We start from the raw sequence: 20,700 nt of genomic DNA, 5'->3' as shown, positions 1-20,700 counted from the left end.
AACATGATTTAAAGAGCAAAAGTAGGACAAAAATTCACTGCCAGTGAAGGTGTTAATTGATCTAACCATTTTGAAAAACCATATGGAATGATACAAGAAAAATGACAAAATTATTTCATTCCTTGATGTGGTGATTCAGCTTCTAGATTAATAGCTTAAAGGAGGTTATTGAAAGGAAGAAAAACTATGAGTGTCAAAATATTCTCAGTTTTCACTTTGTCCGTGATGGTTTATTTACTATCCCCAATCTAGCACGGTGCTTTTCTGTATATAATGGATGTTTAATAAATGCCCATTAAGTTGAATTAAAAGGCTTCTTGAACAGAGAAGTGACATGTGCCATTTCTCAAAGGAGAAAAGTGTGGTGGTGAATTTTCCACAATTCAAGTGTGATTTTATGCTTTTCTTTTAAGGTAGCAAAGTTGTTTTCCCATTTCTTCTGGCATTTGAGACTTGGGTTGCAGGGGGAATATTTGTGCTTTCACTTGGTTATGTTTGGTTGCAGAGGCTCAGACCCTGGCCCCTGTGATGTGGGCACTGGCCAGGACTCCAGGTGGAGGTTGCAGTATGATGTCTATCAGTACTTTTTGCCCGAGAACAACCTCACAGAAGAGGTGCTGCTAAGTCACACGCAGAAGATGACTGTGGTGTCTCAGGTGGAAGCCAATGGCTTCAAAGTAAGTTTCAGAGATTGGCTCTGGTCCCAAAAGGTGTGGAGGAAACACACCAATGGCAGGAAAGGGGAAACTCACACAGGTTCCCATTGGTTGGGATGTGACTGTACACATCTTGATCTGGTATTGGAAATGGATTGTAATTGAGCAGTAAGAGTGGATGAAGGGGTTGCTCTCAGGGAATCTCATGGACTGATGCAGAGCGAAACCACTTCTGTACAGAGCGCAAGGGACGCCTGATCCTCCTCTTTGGAGCAGGCGCCCGTCTGGGGCATGGTGTGAGAAATGCAAAATAAATTTTAAGAAAAGAGAAAAAGCAGCTTCTTAGCTGCCTCTGAGATGAGCTGTGCCCTCTTAGGGTTCTGTATGCATTCTTTTTGTGTAGTGATTCAAGGAAAGGCTCATCCTCATCCCTAGTTGTGGCTGTATTGGCTGGTGTAGGTGCATTGTACTGGACGGGAAAGGTTCTGAGCTTGTGTCTAGTGGTCTCTTGTCTGAAGTCCAGCCTAGTCAGTCTCTGAAATAATGAATTATTATTTTGAGTCCTTAAGATTGCTGTCCCAAGATGGTTTTAGATTCGCAAATTGGCACATTTTAAAATGTGTTAAATATTAGTGGAGAATGGGTATGCCTTATGCAATGATTCAGATAAATGGAGGCATTATTGACCTACCAGTATGACAGTCTCACAAAGCACCTTTCGTTGAGTATAGAGTGCCCAAAATAATCCAAGCATGATAAATGTGAAACTTTTATTTTTGCCTGCACAAGGAATAGGGAACTGGCAATTGAGCCTGAAGAATTTGTTTTGTAGGAAAGATAAATAGGTCTTGTTGAGCTGCAGAAACTTTTATTAAAAGAATCTTAACCCCCAGAGTGATTGATTATATTCTTGTGTGCATAGGCACAGTGCCTGGCACATAGGAGGTGCTTAATAAATGCACGTTAATAGACTGATAGGTAGGTGTGTGCCCTTGTTTAGTGTCTAAATCAAGAGGACTTTAAAACTTTGAAATCCTCTAGCAGGCAAATGGTTAAACTTAGGAATAAATATTGTTAGTGTTATCACATAGGGCCACTTTAGAGATTTTTATGAACTTATTTAAACTTTTGTGAACTTATTAAATTTAAAGGGTGTGTGTATATGTGTGTGTGTGTGTGTGTCTGTGTGTGAGACAAAGAGATTCCTAACTGGCATTTCAAAATAAATTCATTAGAGTTTAATATGACTGCATTGCACATTGCTGTAAAGTTCAACCCAGTTATTTAGTGGTAAATGATGTTTGGCTCCAGGGACAGAGGAAAAATGGAAACTTGGAGACGAAGAGGGTAAATTGCCCAACTGCAAAATGGAAGCCCAGGTTAGGGGAAGCTATATGGCATAGTGGATAGAGAACCAGGCCTGGAGACAGGAGTTCCCAGGTTCAAATCTGGTCTCAAGATATTTCCTAGCTGTGGGACCCTGGCCAAGTCACTTAACCCCAACTGCCTAATCCCTGCTGCTCTTCTGTTTTAGAATTGATATTAAGACAGAAAGCAAGGGATTAAAAAAAACTAAGGAAAGACTTCACAATGATGCCATGTTTAATCATCCTTATAGAATCCAAAAGCTCTACCCTCTGAATTGTTTGGAGCCAGTTTGTAGAAAACTATTTTAATGAATTGTGAATTAAATCTTATTACTACTGGCATGTTGGGCTTGTGATACAATGAGTGGAGTTTTTGTTTAATTTGGGCACCAAGTAATCAAGCTGTCATTTTTTGTTTCAGGTGGCTACTCTAAAATCTAGTGATAAGACCATTGTTTACTTCTCATCTGTCCCAGGACAGGGTGTCATTTATAATGTTATTGTACGGGACCCAGTTTTAAATACATCGGCTGCTTATGTTCCTGTTCACACGTATGCCTGTCACTTCAATACAGTCCTAGATAATTGTTCTTCTCTTGGTGAGTGCATTAATCCATTAAGTCAAGAAAGAGCTCTTTAATGCCAAGCAAATATGGTTTTTTTTTTCAATATGGTTATCAGTTTCCTTCTGTCATTTTACATTTTTAGCTCAGTGAGCTAAAATTTGTGATCTTTTTCATTTTTATTATCTGTGTTTTGTTCCCCAAGCTGATGTATCTTTACCCATTACTGTACTCTAAAGCTAATCTAAATTACTATTTATCTACATAGTTATGTTCAATAATACCTACTTCTTTTTTTTCCTTCCAGAGTATTCTCCATGGTCTTTACTTTGACTATATATTATTTTCCTTCCTTTTTTTTTGCCAGCATCCTGAGATAACAGAGAGAAAAGAGAAATTTCTTGTTTTAAAAATTTCTACAATTTTCTCTTTTTTACATCACTTTCATTTCCAAATTTATCTCTTCCTCTTTATTTTTAAAAAATGTATGTATATTTACTTTTAAGTTACATACATATGCACATAGTTCTAAGCTAATTTCAATACTTTGTTTTAGTAGTTGTTAGATAAAAAGATAATTCAATGAGGCCACAATTGAAATTGAACAAAAGAATAAACCAAGACACATTTCTCTAAATAAGATAACATTTATCAACAGTGTCATGTAATAGCTGTCAATAAGTGGGACAACTAGCAAGGTCCATCCAGTGGTCTCTCTGAGGATCCAAAGTCTCTGCCCATATGTGATGACCCAGTCGGAATAAGGAGATTTATTTATTTATTTTATTTGTTACAGCATTCAACCCACATATGCAGGCATCACACACACAGTGATCTGCCATAATGCCATGGTTTGTTTATTATATAGGTTTTCAGATACATACACACAATCAATTCTCTATGTATGTGACATTCTACATTTTGATTGGATATTATCAAATCACCTAAACAACACTCTTGTGATGTTATTACAACAAAGAATTCTGTGATCATTTACAAGGTTTCTACAACACTCTGTAATAGATATGATTAATGTGTTTTTGCCATGAACAAAAGTTCACTTTTTCTTCTACCCACCTGTGAGAAACAAAGAAAAACAAACTCTTGTTACAAGTATGTATAGTCATGCAATGTGGATTCCTGAATTTTCCACATCTAAAAAAATGTTTCCTTCTGCCCCCTGAAACTATCCCTTCTCTGGCGGGATGTAGATAGCGTGTCTCATCCTCTGGAGTCATGGCTGGTTATTGCTTTTATCAGAGTTCTCAAGTCTTGCAAAGTTGTTTGTCTTTACATGTTATTGCTATGTTGTAAATCGTCTACTTGGTTCTGGTGCTGTCTTTGCTCTTCTTCAGTTCCTACAAATCTTCTCCAATGTCTCTGAAACCATCCCCTTCATTATTTCTTTCTTTCTTTTTTTTAATTTGGTCAATTTCAAACATTATTCCTTGGTTACAAAAATCATATTCTATTCTTCCCTCCCCTCCCTCTGCCCTTCCTGTAGCTGATGCACAATTCCACCGTGTATTACTTGTGTCCTTGATCAGAACCCATTTCCATGTTGTTGATATTTACACAAGGATGTTCATTTAGGGTCTACATCCCCAACCATATCCCCTCGATCCATGTAATCAAGCAGTTGTTTTTCTTGGTGTTTTTACTCCCACAGTGTTTCCTCTGAAAGTTGAAAGTGTTTTTTCTCATAGATCCCTCCAAGTTGTTCAGGATCACTGCATTGCCACTAATGGAGAAGTCCATTACATTTGATTGTACCACAGTGTACAATTTTCTCCTGGTTCTGCTCCTCTCACTCTGCATCACTTCCTGGAGGTTGTTCCAGTCCCTATGGAATTCCTCCACTTTATTATTCCTTTTAACACAATAGTATTCCATCACCAACATATACCACAATTTGTTCAGCCATTCTCCAATTGAAGGGCATCCCCTCATTTTCCAATTTTTTGCACCACAAAGAGCGCAGCTCTGAATATTTTTGTACATGTCTTTTTCCTTATGATCTCTTTGGGGTACAAACCCAGCAGTGCTATGGCTGGATCAAAGGGCAGGCAGTCTTTTAGCACCCTTTGGGCATAGTTACAAATTGTCCTCCAGAATGATTGAATCAATTCACAACTCCACCAGCAATGCATTAATGTCCCAACTTAGCCACATCCCCTCCAGCATTCATTACTTTCCTTTGATGTCATGTTAGCCAATCTGCTAGGTGTGAGGTGATACCTCAGAGTTGTTTTGATTTGCATCTCTCTGATTATAAGAGATTTAGAACACTTCTTCATGTGCTTATTAATAGTTTTGATTTCTTTATCTGAAAACTGCCTATCCATGTCCCTTGCCCATTTATCAATTGGAGAATGGCTTGATTTTTTGTACAGTTGATTTAGCTCTTTATAAATTTGAGTAATTAAACCTTTGTCAGAGGTTTCTCCGAAGATTTTTTCCCAATTTGTTGTTTCCCTTCTGATTTTAGTTATATTGGTTTTGTTTGTACAAAAGCTTTTTAGTTTGATGTAGTCAAAATTATTTATTTTACATTTTGTGATTCTTTCTATGTCTTGCATGGTTTAAAAATCTTTCCCCTCCCAAAGGTCTGACATGTATACTATTCTGTGTTTACCCAATTTACTTATGGTTTCCTTCTTTATGTTTAAGTCACTCACCCATTTTGAATTTATCTTGGTGTAGGGTGTGAGGTGTTGATCTATTCCTAGTCTCTCCCACACTGTCTTCCAATTTTCCCAACAGTTTTTATCAAATAGTGGATTTTTGTCCCAAAAGCTGGGATCTTTGGGCTTATCATAGACTGTCTTGCTGAGGTCATTTACCCCAAGTCTATTCCACTGATCCTTCTTTCTGTCTCTTAGCCAGTACCAAATTGTTTTGATGACTGCTGCTGTATAGTATAATTTTAGATCTGGGACTTCAAGTCCTCCTTCCTTCACAGTTTTTTTCATGATTTCCCTGAATATCCTTGATCTTTTGTTCTTCCAAATGAACTTTGTTATGGTTTTTTTCTAATTCAGTAAAAAAGTTTTTTTGGTAGTTCGATGGGTATGGCACTAAATAAATAAATAAGTTTGGGTAGGATGGTATTTTTTATTATGTTAGCTCATCCTACCCATGAACAGTTAATGTTTTTCCAATTGTTTAGATCTAGTTTTAATTGTGTGGAAAGTGTTTTGTAGTTGTGTTCATATAGTTCCTGTGTTTGTCTCGGCAGATAGATTCCTAAGTATTTTATATTGTCTAGGGTGATTTTAAATGGAATTTCTCTTTCTAATTCTAGCTGCTGAGATGTGTTGGAGATATATAGAAATGCTGATGACTTATGTGGGTTTATTTTGTATCCTGCAACTTTGCTAAAGTTGTTGATTATTTCAACTAGCTTTTAGTTGAGTCTCTAGGATTCCTTAAGTAGACCATCATGTCATCCGCAAAGAGTGATAACTTGGTCTCCTCATTGCCAATTTAAATACCTTCAATTTCTTTTTCTTCTCTAATTGCTAGTGTTTCTAGTATAATGTTAAATAATAGAGTGGGCAACCTTGTTTCACTCCTGATCTTATTGGGAATGGATGTAGTTTATCCCTATTGCAGATGATGTTCCCTTCATTATTTTTTACAATATGATTGTATTCCATTCCATTCACATCCCCCAACTTGGTCTAGCCTTTCCCTAGATAATGAGCTTCCCCTGCAGTTTCCAGCTTCTTGTCACTGCAAAAAGAGTTGCTATAAAAGTTTTTGTACATATTGTTCATTTTCCTTTTTAGAATTTCTTTGGGAGTATAGACATATTAGTGATATTACTGAGTCAAAGAGTAAACAATTCAATAAATTTTTGGGTGTAGTTCCAAATTGCTTTCCAGAATGCCTGTACCAATTCCAAGTTTCACCAACATTGTGTGAATGAACCTGTTTTCCAATAGCTCTTTCCCTCTTTTCCTATCCAATGAGCCATATTTCTATAAAAAAGAATAAAAAAGGAAAAGAAAAAACAGTAAAAACTAACTAACTCATCAAGAGTCTGATTGTGTGCAAAGAGGGAGGCATCTGATGTTCTTGCTTAGTCTAAAAAAATTTTTTTAAACCAACTCATTTCTTTTTTAAACCTTAACTTCTGACTCAGAATCAATACTCAGTATCAATTCCAAGACAGAAGAGTGGTATGGGCTAGGCATTTGGGATTAAGTGACTTGCCCAAGGTCACACAGCTAAGAAGTGTCTGAGGCCAGATTTTTTTTTTCAATTACTTGTAGAAACAATTTTTTAAAATCCCTTTCATTTTTAAGGTCTTGAGTTCCCCTGATAAAGTTCCTCAGTCAACATTTGAAATTTTCTGAGTACTTTATCAATATCAGACCATAGTGGTAAGTGAGTAGAAAAAATATATCTGATAAAGAGATTAAAGTAGAGAATATGAAAGGCAGCCACAGAGATGGAAGGAGGGATCTTAAATAAACACAGAGCTTAGAGAACCCTTTCATATTATCTTGCTGTGTGGCCTTGGGGGATTCATTAGTTCCTTTGGGTGATTATCCTCATCTACTTAATGAGAAGGTTGGGGTGGATTATCCCAGAAGGGTCTATAATTTTGAATTATGAGTGAAAATGTCCTGCAACAAATAGAAAGCTCCTGCATGCTCAATGTGTGACTTATTGGAGAACTCTTCTTCCTTAGCCCCTGGAGAAGGAGACTTTGTGGTCACTTGTTATCTGTGTAACCACCTAACTCACCTTCTGGGAGGTTCATAACCACCACCAGGACTAATTAGGAAGGCTCCCACAACTCCCAACAAACAGACTTCTGGGGGAAAAAGGACTTTGTTTTGTGAGTGTGAGGAATTTTAACATGAGGCGGGGAATATAGATGACCTTATTTTAAAAATATATCAAGGGATCATCCTCTTTTCACTTGACTCTGAAGAGTCATGAGCCTGTCAATTGCAAATTTAGGGAGCTGAGAAGCTGAGCTTAAATTTGAGACCGAGAATCGTGGGATCAGGTTTTCATTGGCACCAGGAAACATTTAATTATTGCCCTTTGTCAAGGGCAAAAAAACGTCCTAAAGAGTTTTAATTTTTAACATTGTGGCTTGCAGTGTATTAATAGATGCTTTCAAGATTAATGCATTGAAGTAGTGGTTTCATCAAGTCCAGAAATATAATTAAAGTATTTTATATTCCTGTAGGGTGGCATAAAAGTTATTCTGGTGGTCTAGTTCAAATAAGACAAATTTTAGTAAGGGTCCATATAAAACCTTTTGATTGTGAAGTAGGTTTTTTTTTTTTTAACTCAAGTATAAGATAGGGGCCTGGTCTGGTGGCACATCATCTGATGAAAAGATCCTGAGTGTTTGTGGGCTGACAGCTCTGTATGACATGTGAGATGTGTCCAAAAAAACTAATACAAACTTAGGCTGCAAATAAGGATAAGGTGTCTAGAACACAGAAGGCCATCTATAGTTGCATTGCCCTTTTCCCTGCCCAGGCTTTAATCTGAAGTGTTGTATCTAGTTCTGAGTACCATAGGGCAGGAGGGTGGCATGGTGGATAGAGAGCTGGGCTTAGCGATTGGAGGTCCTAGGTTCAAATTTGGCCTCAGACATTTCCTATCTGTGTGACCCTGGGCAAGTCACTTAACCCTCATTGCCTAGCCCTTACTGCTCTTCTGCCTTAGAACCAATACACAGTACTGATTGTAAGATGGAAGGTAAGGGTTTAAAAAAAAATCCCTATAGGAAAGAAAATGAGATAGGATGAAAATTTTTGTTGAAAAAAATTTTTTTTTGTCAGTTGATACTCCTGGTCCTTCTAATTGTTAATTAAAAGTGGGAAGCAATTCAGATGGTCACCAAAATAACTCTTACTTTATTTTAATTATTTCTAGGAAGGCTTTCAGCCAAAGTGTTTTTCACTATTTTTGCTGTCCTTGGTCTCTTCATTTGTTTCTTCGGACACAGATTCTGGAAAACAGGTATTTCTGTTCCTTTTAAATACATTGCATTCTTTGGCATATGACTTAAATAATATATGGGTTTAATCAAGTATGCGAGTGCTATGAATTACTCTGCTTTGGACTCTACTCAACACCTAGTTGGTACCACATATCTGTTTCTCCTTTCAAGTGAGATTTTTTATTTTTTAAAATCACCAGGTTAATGTAGATTTTGGGGGGTTGTGGATAATGAATGCATTTTACGTTGTGTGAATGGGTCATTCACCATTGTAGCATCCTAAGAGCATTATATTTGTCATGGTCTGTCTGTAAAAATTCAGGCTCCTAATGGTTTGTGTACTGCAAAGTCTGCAGTAACAAATGGGCCGAGAGGAACTTATCCTGGTGAATCCTGATGAAATTGGCCAAGACTTGCGTCCTTGAGGCTGGGAGGGCTCTGAAAAAAATCTCTATTATGTTTCAAACTGGAGAATCCAAATGGACTGATAGAACTCAACATGTATTAATATTTTCTTAATTGCTACTTCTTTCATAGTCAGATCATATGCCTAGCATGTCTAATTGGGAAAGAAGAATAATGTGATAATTTATGACATGACAAATTGAGACCTTTTCTTATGGGGGCAATAATTGCTAACCCCTGGCAACTCTAGACATTATTGGTTAATCATATTAAAAGGGGGAGTGATATATTGGATCATTCAGATATTAATGTCTTTGGGTTTGGAGTGCTTTAGGACCCAAAAGGAGCAGGTAGATTTTTAACATTAATGTTTTTATTGGTAATTTTTTTATGTTATCCCAGTTTTTAGTTTTTATTTTTTCATTTTTTAACTTTTAAACATTATTTTATTTGTTCATTTTCAAACATTATTCCTTGGAAACAGGTAATTTTTTAAAAGCCCTTACCTTCTATCTTAGTATCAATTCTTTTTTAAAAACCACTTCTTGCTGTGTGACCCTGGGCAAGTCACTTGACCCCCATTGCCTAGCCCTTACCACTCTTCTGCCTTGGAGCCAATACACAGTATTGACTCCAAGACGGAAGGTAAGGGTTTACAAAAAAACAAAACAAAACACTTCTCTTCCATCTTAGTATTAATTCTTTTTTTTTTTTAAACCCTTACCTAGGTAGGTAGAGCAGAGGTCCTCCCATTTCTGATCCAAGTAGAGTTCTCACATCCAAATGTGGAATGTTCCCAGTAGGGAAATGTTTCAATTGAAATTTCCCCATGGGGAAATTTTTTAACATTCACAAGTCTGAGAAATTTCAAGATTTACAGTGTGCATGTGCGCACGCTCAGGGTAGCTAGTGGAAACCAGGCTCAGGTGATGAGCATCTGCTTCATTCCCACAGTGGATTATTGAAAGATGATTTATGTACATGAGCCTTGTGCTTTCCTGCCATTAATGTGACCAGGTTTCAAGATGAATAGTACTGAAGGGTTTAACTATTCTTCTCTCTTCTGTTCTATCCCAAAATTTTCTTGTTCCCTTTTCACCAAGCGTCCTGATGTGTAGGAACTGGGGACTCAAGAGGGTATTGGTAATGAGAAGAAAATGTCAACTTAAAAAAATTCATCAATGTGCTTAAATACAGAGTATTCAGCTGTGGTTTCCTCTTTGTGGTTTATTTTTAGAACTGTTCTTCATAGGATTTATCATTGTGGGATTCTTTTTTTATATACTGATTACAAGATTAACTCTTCTTCAGTATGATGGTAAGTAAAAATAAACTCTTTGCTGAGTCAGAGGGGAAATGTTGAGTTAATTCCCCAGCCTTCTCTTGGCTACTAGATAACTGATTCTGCATGTCCAGTGTAGCAGATGGAGAGCTGCCTCTGAGACAGGGAGTCCTGGTTTGAGTTCAGCATCTGATACACACTGCTTCTATAACCGTGGACAAGCCACTTATCACTTTTAAGATTTGAAATTGTGGGTAGTTGTTGATCTGCATTGATAGAAGTTCTCTTTACCAGCTACATCAGGGATCTAGACATCCCCTCCCCCCATTTCATATTTTGTGTTCTTGTTGTTCATTTGTTTCAGCTATGTCTGACTCTCTGACCCTATTTGGGGTTTTCTTGGCAGAGATCCTGGAGTGGTTTACCATTTCCTTCTCCAGCTTATTTTAGAGATGAGGAAACAGGCAGAAGGGGTAAAGTGACTTGCCCAGAGTCACACAGCTAGGAAGTGTTTGAAATCAGATCTGAACCCAGGTCCTCTTGACTCCAGACCTGGTGCTCTCTCCACTGTGCTACCATCACATATTAATCCTTCAAAAATTACAGCAAGGAGAAGCAGGACAGTTTGGAAAGCTACAAAGTTGTACTTATATATTTAAAAAAAGCAAAACAAAGCTTTATATACTAAAGTTCTGCATTTTCATGTACACTCTTCTTTTGCTGTTCTACTCTGTACATGGAAATGTCTGTTTTAATTCACTGTTTAAACTCTGAAGAAAATAAAATAGCAATCACCTCCAGCATTGATAGTGTCAGAGGAATGGTTAGAATATAGATTAAACTACTAATTTCTCCTTCTGAGAGTTAAGAAAAAAATGAATAGATTTTTAATGATCTAAGTGAAGCTTGTTTTAGCCCAAGCTTCAACCAGGGCCATGATCATCAAAACCCGGGCAGGCTTCTTGGAGGACAGTCTGAATTGGGCTGATTGATTTTGGGACCATTGGAGAGCTTTTGGCCTTAGAATCCTGCCCCCCAGGTTAAACCCAAGCATGTTGTAATTCACATGCCATGGAGTAACATGATTCCCCTCTCCTCTTTTGCTTAGATCGCCTGGTTCTGACCGCAGTTACTGGAGGCCTCGGCGGGATTCTCCTGGTCCTGGTTTGGTGGAGATTTGGGTTGATCCTCATTTGCATGCTCTGTGTTGGACTGGTCCTGGGATTCTTTGCCTCATCTGTGGCTTTCTTTACTCCTCTGGGTAGGAAATTGCATGAGCAAGGGTTTAGTTTTGTTTAAATGCTTGAGACTAACTCATTCTATGTTGTTCTGGTTTCAGTGTGGCTGGATGGGAGGCTTGGACTCTCAGGAGATATCATGTTTTTAATTTATTCCAAAAGATGCTAGCACTCTGACTTGTTAAGGGTAAATTTTTGGGTTGAGACTGAATATATTATTTAGTGGCCACCAGGGATTTAAATTCGAAATCCCATTGAAATTCTCAAGTCAGAATGGAATTTTATGGTGGTTTATTTACAATAGAAGGAAGAAACTAAGAAGGAGAAAGAGGGAAAGGGGTAAAGATCTATTCTGACCTGACCTGAGCCAGGGGGAGTTCAGAGGCCTCTCAGCCAAGGGGCCTTTCCAGAAGACTAAATCTAGCTCGGCTTCCAGCTAGGAGGCCTCCTCCAAGATAAAGTGCTTCCTTGGAGGCTGGAACTTTTAGAAGGGTCAAGGGAAAGGGAAGTCAGCCTTAACACTCACCACGTGGTCACCTAAGGGAAGCAGTCTTAAGACCCACGCTTCAGAGCTCCTCCAAGTCAAGTTTTACCAACCAAGTCTGCAAGAGCCGCAAAAAGCCCTTCTCACAGGAAGTGACGTGAAATATAAAGGCAGGTCTTTACATCTCTTCCTGTGTCTCACGTGTACCAATGGTGGCTTAAACTTGGCTTAGGACAGCCCAGGGGTTAGTCAGTCATCTCTGATTTGTCACTTGCTAGCACACGCAGGTCACAGACCATCCTCCCCCACACTTAATCCTTAAATGGGGGTGTATACTTGCTGGTTGTTAGAATTCTAAAGACTAAGCAGGGTGGAGTAAATCTAAAATTCTCAAACTGCTTGCATTGATCATGTGGAATCCATATTTTTGAGAAACACTAGTGGAAATAATGTAATGACTTTGTCCAAAAACACATAGAACACCTTTCTGTTTTTAGAGATGACTTTTTCTCAGTTACAGAATTTTATTGCTACAGTAGATTAATAAAAACTGAAAGGGGATAAATGGGTAAGGAATTCAGAACATTATTTAACAGCACACACTTTAAAATTATAGTGGAATTGTATTTTTTTGCTTGACAACCAAAGTGAAAGGACTCATCTTGGAGATTCTTCTCTGTATAAAGGGTCATTGTGGTGTGTAAGTAGATAAAGGTTTAGCCTTGAAACCAGGTTCTGACATACCCTTGCTATGTGACCCTGAGTAAGTTACTTAACTCTGTGCCCCAGGCATCTCCTAAATCTAAAAATTGGTGACAGGATAGATAGAGCACCAGGCCTAGAGTTGGGATGCTGTGTGACCTCAGACGCTTCCTAGCTGGGTGACCCTGATTGCCCAGCCTTTACTGGTGTTCTGTCTTAGAACTGATAAGGAGACGGAGAAGATAAGGGTTATTAAAAAAAAAAAGACTAAATTGCTGAGAATTTGCTGACTGTCGCTGGTAAAATTCCTCATCTGGACTTATGTATAGGGATTTGATTTGAAAATGTGGTCTTTTCTTTTGTAGGAATATTCTTGGAATATTCTGTTATTCTGTTAACATATGAGACCTACTTTAGGGAGAGTTGATAGCTAAATAGTGTTTATGTGATTAACATCATTTAGCGATCTATCTATCTATCTATATCTATATAAATGCTATACATGTAGACCTTGTAAAATAAAGCAATCATTTATCATCTTTTTATACCTTTCCCAATCCTAAAAATCTGACATCCTCAGTGTTCAGTGGCAACAGTGCTTAACGGAGCTAAAGTATATTTGTTTCCCTAGGTTGAGACCATTAGATTTCATAGGGTTTGCTCATGGCTAATGATTTTTTTTCTCTTTCTTTTCCAGGAGACTTGAAGATTTTTCATGATGATGCTGTGTTCTGGGTGGCTTTTTCTTGTATGGCCATTGCAATTCCGGTACTTTTCATAGGTTGCCTAAGAATCGTAAGTGTGTCATAATGAATTTTTATTTCTTGGGTACTTCCAGACTGATTTTTGTAAATACTAAAGTAACAAGTACTTGTTTAAAAAAAGGAAGGGGGACATTTTGAAGATACAAAAAATGATTTTGAAGAGGAAGAAAGAAGTACATGAAGAGAGTCTTGTGACTAGAGTCTAATTGTATCTGTGAGGAATTTTTATAGAGACAATTTTTGGGTCAGCTAGCTGGTACAGTGGATAGAGTATCAGGCCTGAAATCAGGAGAATTCATCTTGATTTGAAATCCAGCTTCAGATACATCCTAGCTATTTAACTCTGAGCAAGTCCCCTAACCCTGCAGGCCTCAGTTTCCTCATCTGTAAAATTAGCTAGAGAAGGAAATGGTAAACCACTCTAATATCTGTCAAGAAAATTCTAAATGGGGTCACAAAGATTAGGACACAACTGAAAAACAACTAAACAACAACATTTTGTTGAAATATAGGCCAGACTTGGTGGCCTCTGAGGCTTTTCTTTTTTCTGTGAGATTTTGTGGCTTAGTAACATGATGAAAAAAGCTTGGCCTTTTTAAGTTTGACTTGTTGGAGAAGGCCCTTAGTAGATGATCACGGCCAAGACATTTTGACCTTTCCGAGTCTCTCTTTCCTCATCTATAAAATGAATGTACACTTTATGACCTACTTCACAGTGTTGTTCTGAGGAGGCCGTCTTGTAAACCTAAAAATTACTCTGTAACTTAAGTGATTGGGTAAAGGGAGTGAAGAATTAACATACTACATAGGGATCGTCTGGAAATTGTAGTCTGCTGTCAAGTTTACTATCATCCAAGAATAAGGCTTATTCAGAATAAATATTTATTGAATAAACTAGTGCCTGACTATGCCCAAGTTAGGTATGGATGTCATATGAGAGTGCAAGAAGTTTGTAGAGCACATTAAAGATTTTAGCTCAGTCTATCATGGTGACAATAACCCTTGCCGAAATCTCCAGAAACCATTGATGACTCCGATGAGGACTGTTTCTTTTGCTTGTCGCAGTAGTTGATTGAGATCAATGTTCTTTTGGAAATTGGGTTTAAGACTGTTTTTCACATCCTGTCTTGTAGCTGAATATCCTGGCTTGTGGAATTACGGGCTCCTACTCTGTGGTCCTAGCTATTGACAGCTATTTTTATACCAGCCTTTCTTACATCACTTTGAACATACTCAGGAGAGCAGTCAACACCCATTTCAACAGGGCGTACACCAAGGTGCCTTTTCAAACCAACGGTAAGTCCTTCAATCAAGGGATGAGTAGCGTACTCAGTTGGGGATGTCAACGCACCTATAATTCAGAAGAAATGCTAAGAAAACCCCAAAGGGGGTCACAGAGAGTTGGACACAAGTGAAAATGACTGAACAGCAACAGCATTTGGTGTAATCCTCGTCAGGCTGGCCTTTGAGCCCAAAAGTCTTAGTGTAATTTTAAGCTTTAGTACATGCTTCCAGCTAGCTCAGAACTGAGCAGAAGGCTCCAGGTGAGGTGAAGCCCTTTCACCATCACACTATACAATTTAAAATTAAATCTTAATAATAAAAATATTATAGTTGGTTTATTAATTGTATTATTGAAAATCTGTTACCCTAAAGGGGAACTACATTTTCAGTTATACAACATTCAGCCTGGCTATAACTGTCAACATTTAGGTTTATGCAACGGAACCCTCTAGCTGCTTGTTTACAGTGACTTTTGGAACCTGAGAGAAAAAGAGTTTAAATAAACTGGTGGATCCCAGTTTGAGTAAATTTCATAGTAGCGAATGAATTCTTCACTAGATCTCTGGCACCCCCAGAATTAAGATAAAAGTTGGACTTTCGGAACTTTAGGAAGAGGAAGTAAGGTAAAATCAGGTCCCTCTAAACTCCACGGTGCCTAACAGGTGTATCACACCGAGAAGATGCCGAGTACGTTTTTGCTGAATTGTGGTGCTTCCATGCACAGGAACTGCCTGACATATTGTCACCTGGGCTCCTTTGCTTTACTTTTTTTTCCTTTGCTTTTTAGTAAATGCTAGAACCGAGGAATTGCTAATGTTTAGAGCACTAGATTTGGAATCAGAAAGATCTGAGGTTCAAATTCTATCCCAATTATTCACTAGTTGTTATAAGCCATGGGGAGACATTTAACCTGTCTGCCTCAGTTCACTCATCTGTTGAAATGAGAATAGTAATAGCATCTTCCTCTCAGAATTGTTGTGCAGATTTAATGTGTTAATATTTGTAGAGCGCTGTGTAACTTTTGCTAATTCTTATCGATCTGATTTTCTGAAGTACCAGCAGTTACTTCTTTGTCTAACACTCTCTCCTGAGAACTTGAGACCTCGAATGGAGAGATTGAACAATGAAAGAAAACTGAAGGGAGACTTTAGAGGGTCCATAAAAAAATTATTCAATGATTGAATCCATAATGCATAGTTTTCCTTCTCCCCTATCCTAGCCACACCTCTATGTAATACATTTGTTTCAAATTGTAACACATAATGTAACCCATATTTAAGTGAAACAGTTCTATTCTGTTTCCTTTTCACTCAAAAGGGGTGAGAAAATTGTCCCATCCAGTTAGGTAGCGCTGATCAGTGTGGGTGAGAAAAGGCCTTCGGTGTGTGTGAAATGCTCCCCAAGAACTACTGCCCGTGTATCCCAGGATGAGCAGCTGTTTGGTAATGGTGATGAAGGCTACCTTTTCTGTAGCGCTTCTTCAGTGCCAGGCACTGCGTTCCCAGGATCTCGCTCGATCCTCGTCATCTCCATTTTACAGAGACTGCTGGCTTGCTAGAATAGGAGTCTCAGCCGTTTCTCTCGTTTGTAGACTTTGTCATTCTGGCCACGTGGGCCATGCTGGCCGTGAGCGGGATCACAGTCCAGATCCGGAGGGAGAGGGGACGGCCGTTCTTCCCTCCGCACCCCTACAAGATGTGGAAGCGAGAGCGAGAGCGGAGAGTCACCAACATCCTGGACCCCAGCTACCACGTGCGTCCGCTGAGAGAGAGACTGGCCAGCCGCTTGGCCGAGTTCAGGCAGCTCTTTCAGCCAGAGGAGGCGGCGGTGGGAGAGAGGACGCCCCTGTTGCTGTGATGTGGGACACGACGCCTCTCATGGCTGCTCCCCACGGTGCTACAGCCCCCACGGCCTGAGAAATCCAGCGTCTCAGGGACAGAGACAGACAGCCGGCGTCCGTCGCCTCAGGGCTTGTTCTGGAGCCTGCAGGTCATTCTGCTCCTGGGTGTGGAGTGAGAGAACACACCAAATGGCTGCCTTTCATGGCAAGAAAACATTTCCCCATTTTTAGTGATCTGAAGAGAGCCGACAGTTTAATATTCAACTTAATCCATTAAATGTAGACAATGAGGAAGGAGAAGTAGGTGCGGAGTGGACAAATGGAGGCTCGGGCTCGTTGTCCCGTCCCTCTTGAAATCCTTCCTCTCCCCACCCTTCCAGTGTTTTTTATTTGTCTAATTATGGTGGTGGTGAAGGGAAGGCTCACGGAGAGGACGGGCCAGAGGCTGGACAGTGCACCTCTGCCAGGTGAGCAGGAAGTGTCCCGAGTACACTCTGGATTTGAGAGAACAGAGAGAGATGAGTGGCTCGTTTAATTGTCTATCCGCGGCTGACCCAGCCTCTGTTCTCTTTCTCTAGACCTAGGTATCCTTTCTTATTAGAGAACTTTATAGGAAAGGCGTCCTTTATTTATTTTGTGGATTAAGTTAGAAGGACCATCTCTGATGTTTCCATTAACTGGTAAGAGGTAAACATTTATAGATAATGAAGGATGGTGACTCATTTAGTTTCCAAATCCAAATAAATGGCCATTCTTGCCTTTCTCTGGGCGTTTCCAACAAAACACTAAAATAAACCTCTAACATGTTTGAGAATAAGTTAGCTTGCATTTTTCTTTTAGAAAAGAATTTACACTCAGCTTTCGTTTTCTGTTCTAAAAATTCAAACAGAGCCAAGTGTTTTTGGTATGGTGACTTTTATTTGTTGGCCTTAGCAGCAGTAGAAAAACCTTGCCTGACAGTGTCTTCCTCAAGGCCCTCACTGCCTGCGTGGAGAGGAGGGGAAAGATGTGGCTCATTTTATGAAGCTCATTCACATTGGGACACAACCAACCTTCCATTTTATTCCTTTGTAATCTGAGAGCCATTTTTTTTTAACCACCAGAAAGCCCTGTCCCTGGACTGCATTTCCCCTAACTCCCAGCAGGCCTCTTGCCCCAGTTCTGCCATAACAATGGACAGGAGGCTGGCTCACTGGGATGTCTTTCAAATTAGTTGGAATTTCTTGCACAAGATTATATATGGGTTAACCACTGATGCTGGAAGCAGTGCAGCAATCAACAGTTTTCTTAGTTTCATCCTTGAGATAGTTGGAATCTCTTATTGGATAGTCCTTGGAAAAATAGTCTTGGAAAATAAGAGAAAACCCCGAGTTTTTTATACTAATCACCTCTACTGCACAATGTTGTCCTTCTCTTTCACACCTCCCACCCCCATTCCTGTGGCCTTTTGTGGGCTTAAATGAACCTCATTCAGATAGAGGATTCTTTAAAACCTTTTACAGGCCCCAATAACCCCTTACACTTGGAAAGCCTCTCCTCCCCTCCTTTTTCACATGGAGCTTGGGACAGGGCCTGTGCCTCTGGGATGCATTTCCACTTGTCATATTTATTTGTAAAGTCAAGGTTTGTTGCTAGCCAGGGATTGTAAAGGTAGCACACTCAAAGAAGAAAATACAATTTGTTTAACTTTTCCAGTTTGTCATAATATTTTGTGAATCATCAAAAGCAGAAATTTGTACATCTTTTTATAATAAATATACATTTCTGAAAACTTTTCTCCAGGTACTTTGCTTTATCTAGTTCCATTTTTGGAAGGGAAAAAAAAAGAATAAAGCATGTTCCTTACTTAACTGAAATGTGATATCTTGATTCTTACCCTCTCATCTAGCCTCATCAAGGGGGCAGCTGGGTGGCTCAGGGGACAGTGATGGGAGGTCTTAGGTTCAAATACAGCCTCAGACACTTCCTGGCTGTGCCCCATGGCAAGTCATTTAACCAAGTCTTACTCTTACTGCTCTTCTGCCTTGGAACTGATCACTGGAATAATTTCAAAGGTAAGGGTTTTTGAATGAATAAAATATAGCCCCATGGAAAGTGTGAATGAGAAAATGTATTTAGATTTCAACTACATGTAGTACTGTTTATAGAGCTGAATCTGAGATGGAGTCTTCTAATAAGTCTTCAGTTTCTTCTTTATTCCAATTCATGCAAAAAAGCACTTTTTTCCTAAGTGAATTGGTAAAGGGATTTTTTTTTTGTCTGCATTTTATAGTGCAAAAACCAGGTTCTGTCTCATGTAAATTTAGGTTTTTTGAGCAATAGGAATTCTTTGCCACCATTGGTTGATGTTGAGGGCAAAGGAAGGAAAGGCTGTGATTGGCTGGGTACATTTTTTACATTAAATGTCTTTAGATGACATGATTTAACCTTGAAAATCTATGTCAGATTTGGAATTATTTTAAAATAATATGTCAGTTTGGTTGCCAGTTTGGGGATTGTGGGTGAAAATGCACTTTAGTGTGAGGTTGCTAAAAAAAAAAATCAATAAACATTTATTAAACACTTGCCAGGTGCCAGGCACTGAGGTTACAATGAGGCACAAGAGAGCCCTTGCCCTTACATTGTGCAATGGGGGGAGACATATGCAGATGAATATATGAGCTATATGTGAGCATATAGAGCATAGCATGGAAGTCAAAGCATACAGGTTCAAACTCCACCTTTATACTGTGTGACCTTGGGGAAGTCTAATGTGTTTGCCTGCAAAATTAGGAGGGGATCCTATAGGGGATGCAAACTCATCCCAGGATTTCAGAGTTGGAGGAGGTCTTGCTATGACATGACCGTAAGGGGGAAAAAGTATATAAAAAGGTTGGACTTGATTATATTTAAAATAGGGTTGCCAGGAATTTAATTTATTCCAAAGAGATTTATTTACAAAATATAGAAAGTGAAGTAAGAAAATCAGAGAGAGGACAGGGTAATATATATAGCCTAAGCACTAAGTAATTTACTCCCAGCCCCTGCCTCAACCTGGGCAAGGGAGTTTAGTCCTTAACTAAAGAGGCCTTGGCCCTTGTAGCAGAGGACCTGGGGATGTCTCTCTCCAGTGGTAGGTCTCTCCTGAGGCTAGTTTCTTTAGCAGATATCCAGGAAAGGAGTCAGCTCTTTTCACTCACCACTTGTCAGTCCAAAGGAAGAGATTTAAGAACAGACTCGCCAGGATCAGGGTCTCAGGTCCAGTTAGCAGATTTTTTTCTTCAGCTGAAGATCTCAGACATTCTCTCTCCACAGGAAGTTGTCACTCCCTTTTAAAGACACTTTCTTTTGCATCACTTCCTATGCCTTCCCCTAATTTTATGTCTACCAATCACAGTTGAAGCTTTGCTTTAGGACTGCCCAGGGGCAGTCTGTTTAATTATTATTTTATAATTATAAATATAATAATAAAACATAATACAATTAATAATGAGGATGATTCATCACCCACTATTGCACATGTAGGTCACAGACCTCCCCCCCTCAAGTGTGAATGGGGTGTTTATGCCTTTGGTGATTAAATCTAAAAACGGTCAGGGGTTACAATTTAATCTTCACAATCAGGGGGGGAGTTAATTAATTTCATTTTCAGTCAGGGGAGAGTTAAGTTTAATCTTCACATGACTCATAAGTAGCCAGCCAGCCTTTGCTTAAAGATTTCCTGTGAGGGAGATGAAGGCCGAGAGCACATTAGGGAGGGCCCGAGCCCAGGGAATGGATGAGCTAGTGACTTGGCAGAGCTTATGCCAGGTTCCTTGGCCTGCCCCAGGCTCTCCCCACCCCCTCCATAGGCCTGAGGGTGTGGGAATATGGAAATAAGTACAGAAAGAGATAAGAGTAAGAGGGAGTGAGGCTTCCTGGAGGAGCCAGAATTGGGTGCCTAATACTTTTTGGCAGATGGAAAAGGACATTGGATGTGGAGGATGCGGAGTCAGTCATGGGGGCTGTGAGCGATACCACTAACTGAAGTGGGTCCCAGTGGCCACCGGAACTCAAAGGGTGTGCTCCACTTTACAGATATGTTGAGAGGAAAGCCTTTATGAGCTGTGCAACTACACACATGCTTTTGGTTTTTGTTTTAAAAAAAATTCTTACCTTCTTT

General features: G+C 39.2%; 1 protein-coding gene across 2 annotated transcripts in view; it reads left to right on the top strand.

The window, feature by feature from the left end:
- TM7SF3 (transmembrane 7 superfamily member 3) overlaps positions 1-18,409 on the top strand; it is a 32,147-nt gene extending 13,738 nt beyond the window's left edge. For both annotated transcript variants that reach the window (XM_007503926.3, XM_007503927.3), the window contains 8 exons: positions 506-677; positions 2,445-2,622; positions 8,494-8,580; positions 10,203-10,283; positions 11,356-11,508; positions 13,369-13,466; positions 14,569-14,731; positions 16,311-18,409. In XM_007503926.3, coding sequence (XP_007503988.2) covers positions 506-677; positions 2,445-2,622; positions 8,494-8,580; positions 10,203-10,283; positions 11,356-11,508; positions 13,369-13,466; positions 14,569-14,731; positions 16,311-16,576 — 1,198 coding nt within the window. In that variant the 3' untranslated portion in view covers positions 16,577-18,409. The remainder of the gene's footprint in view (positions 1-505; positions 678-2,444; positions 2,623-8,493; positions 8,581-10,202; positions 10,284-11,355; positions 11,509-13,368; positions 13,467-14,568; positions 14,732-16,310) is intronic.
- Positions 18,410-20,700: the final 2,291 nt, after the last annotated feature.

Source organism: Monodelphis domestica, chromosome 5 (assembly GCF_027887165.1).
Source record: "Monodelphis domestica isolate mMonDom1 chromosome 5, mMonDom1.pri, whole genome shotgun sequence".
Classification (NCBI taxonomy): Eukaryota; Metazoa; Chordata; class Mammalia; order Didelphimorphia; family Didelphidae; genus Monodelphis; species Monodelphis domestica.
The sequence above is the reverse complement of the archived record's forward strand: the minus strand, read 5'-3'. Positions and strand labels throughout refer to the sequence as shown.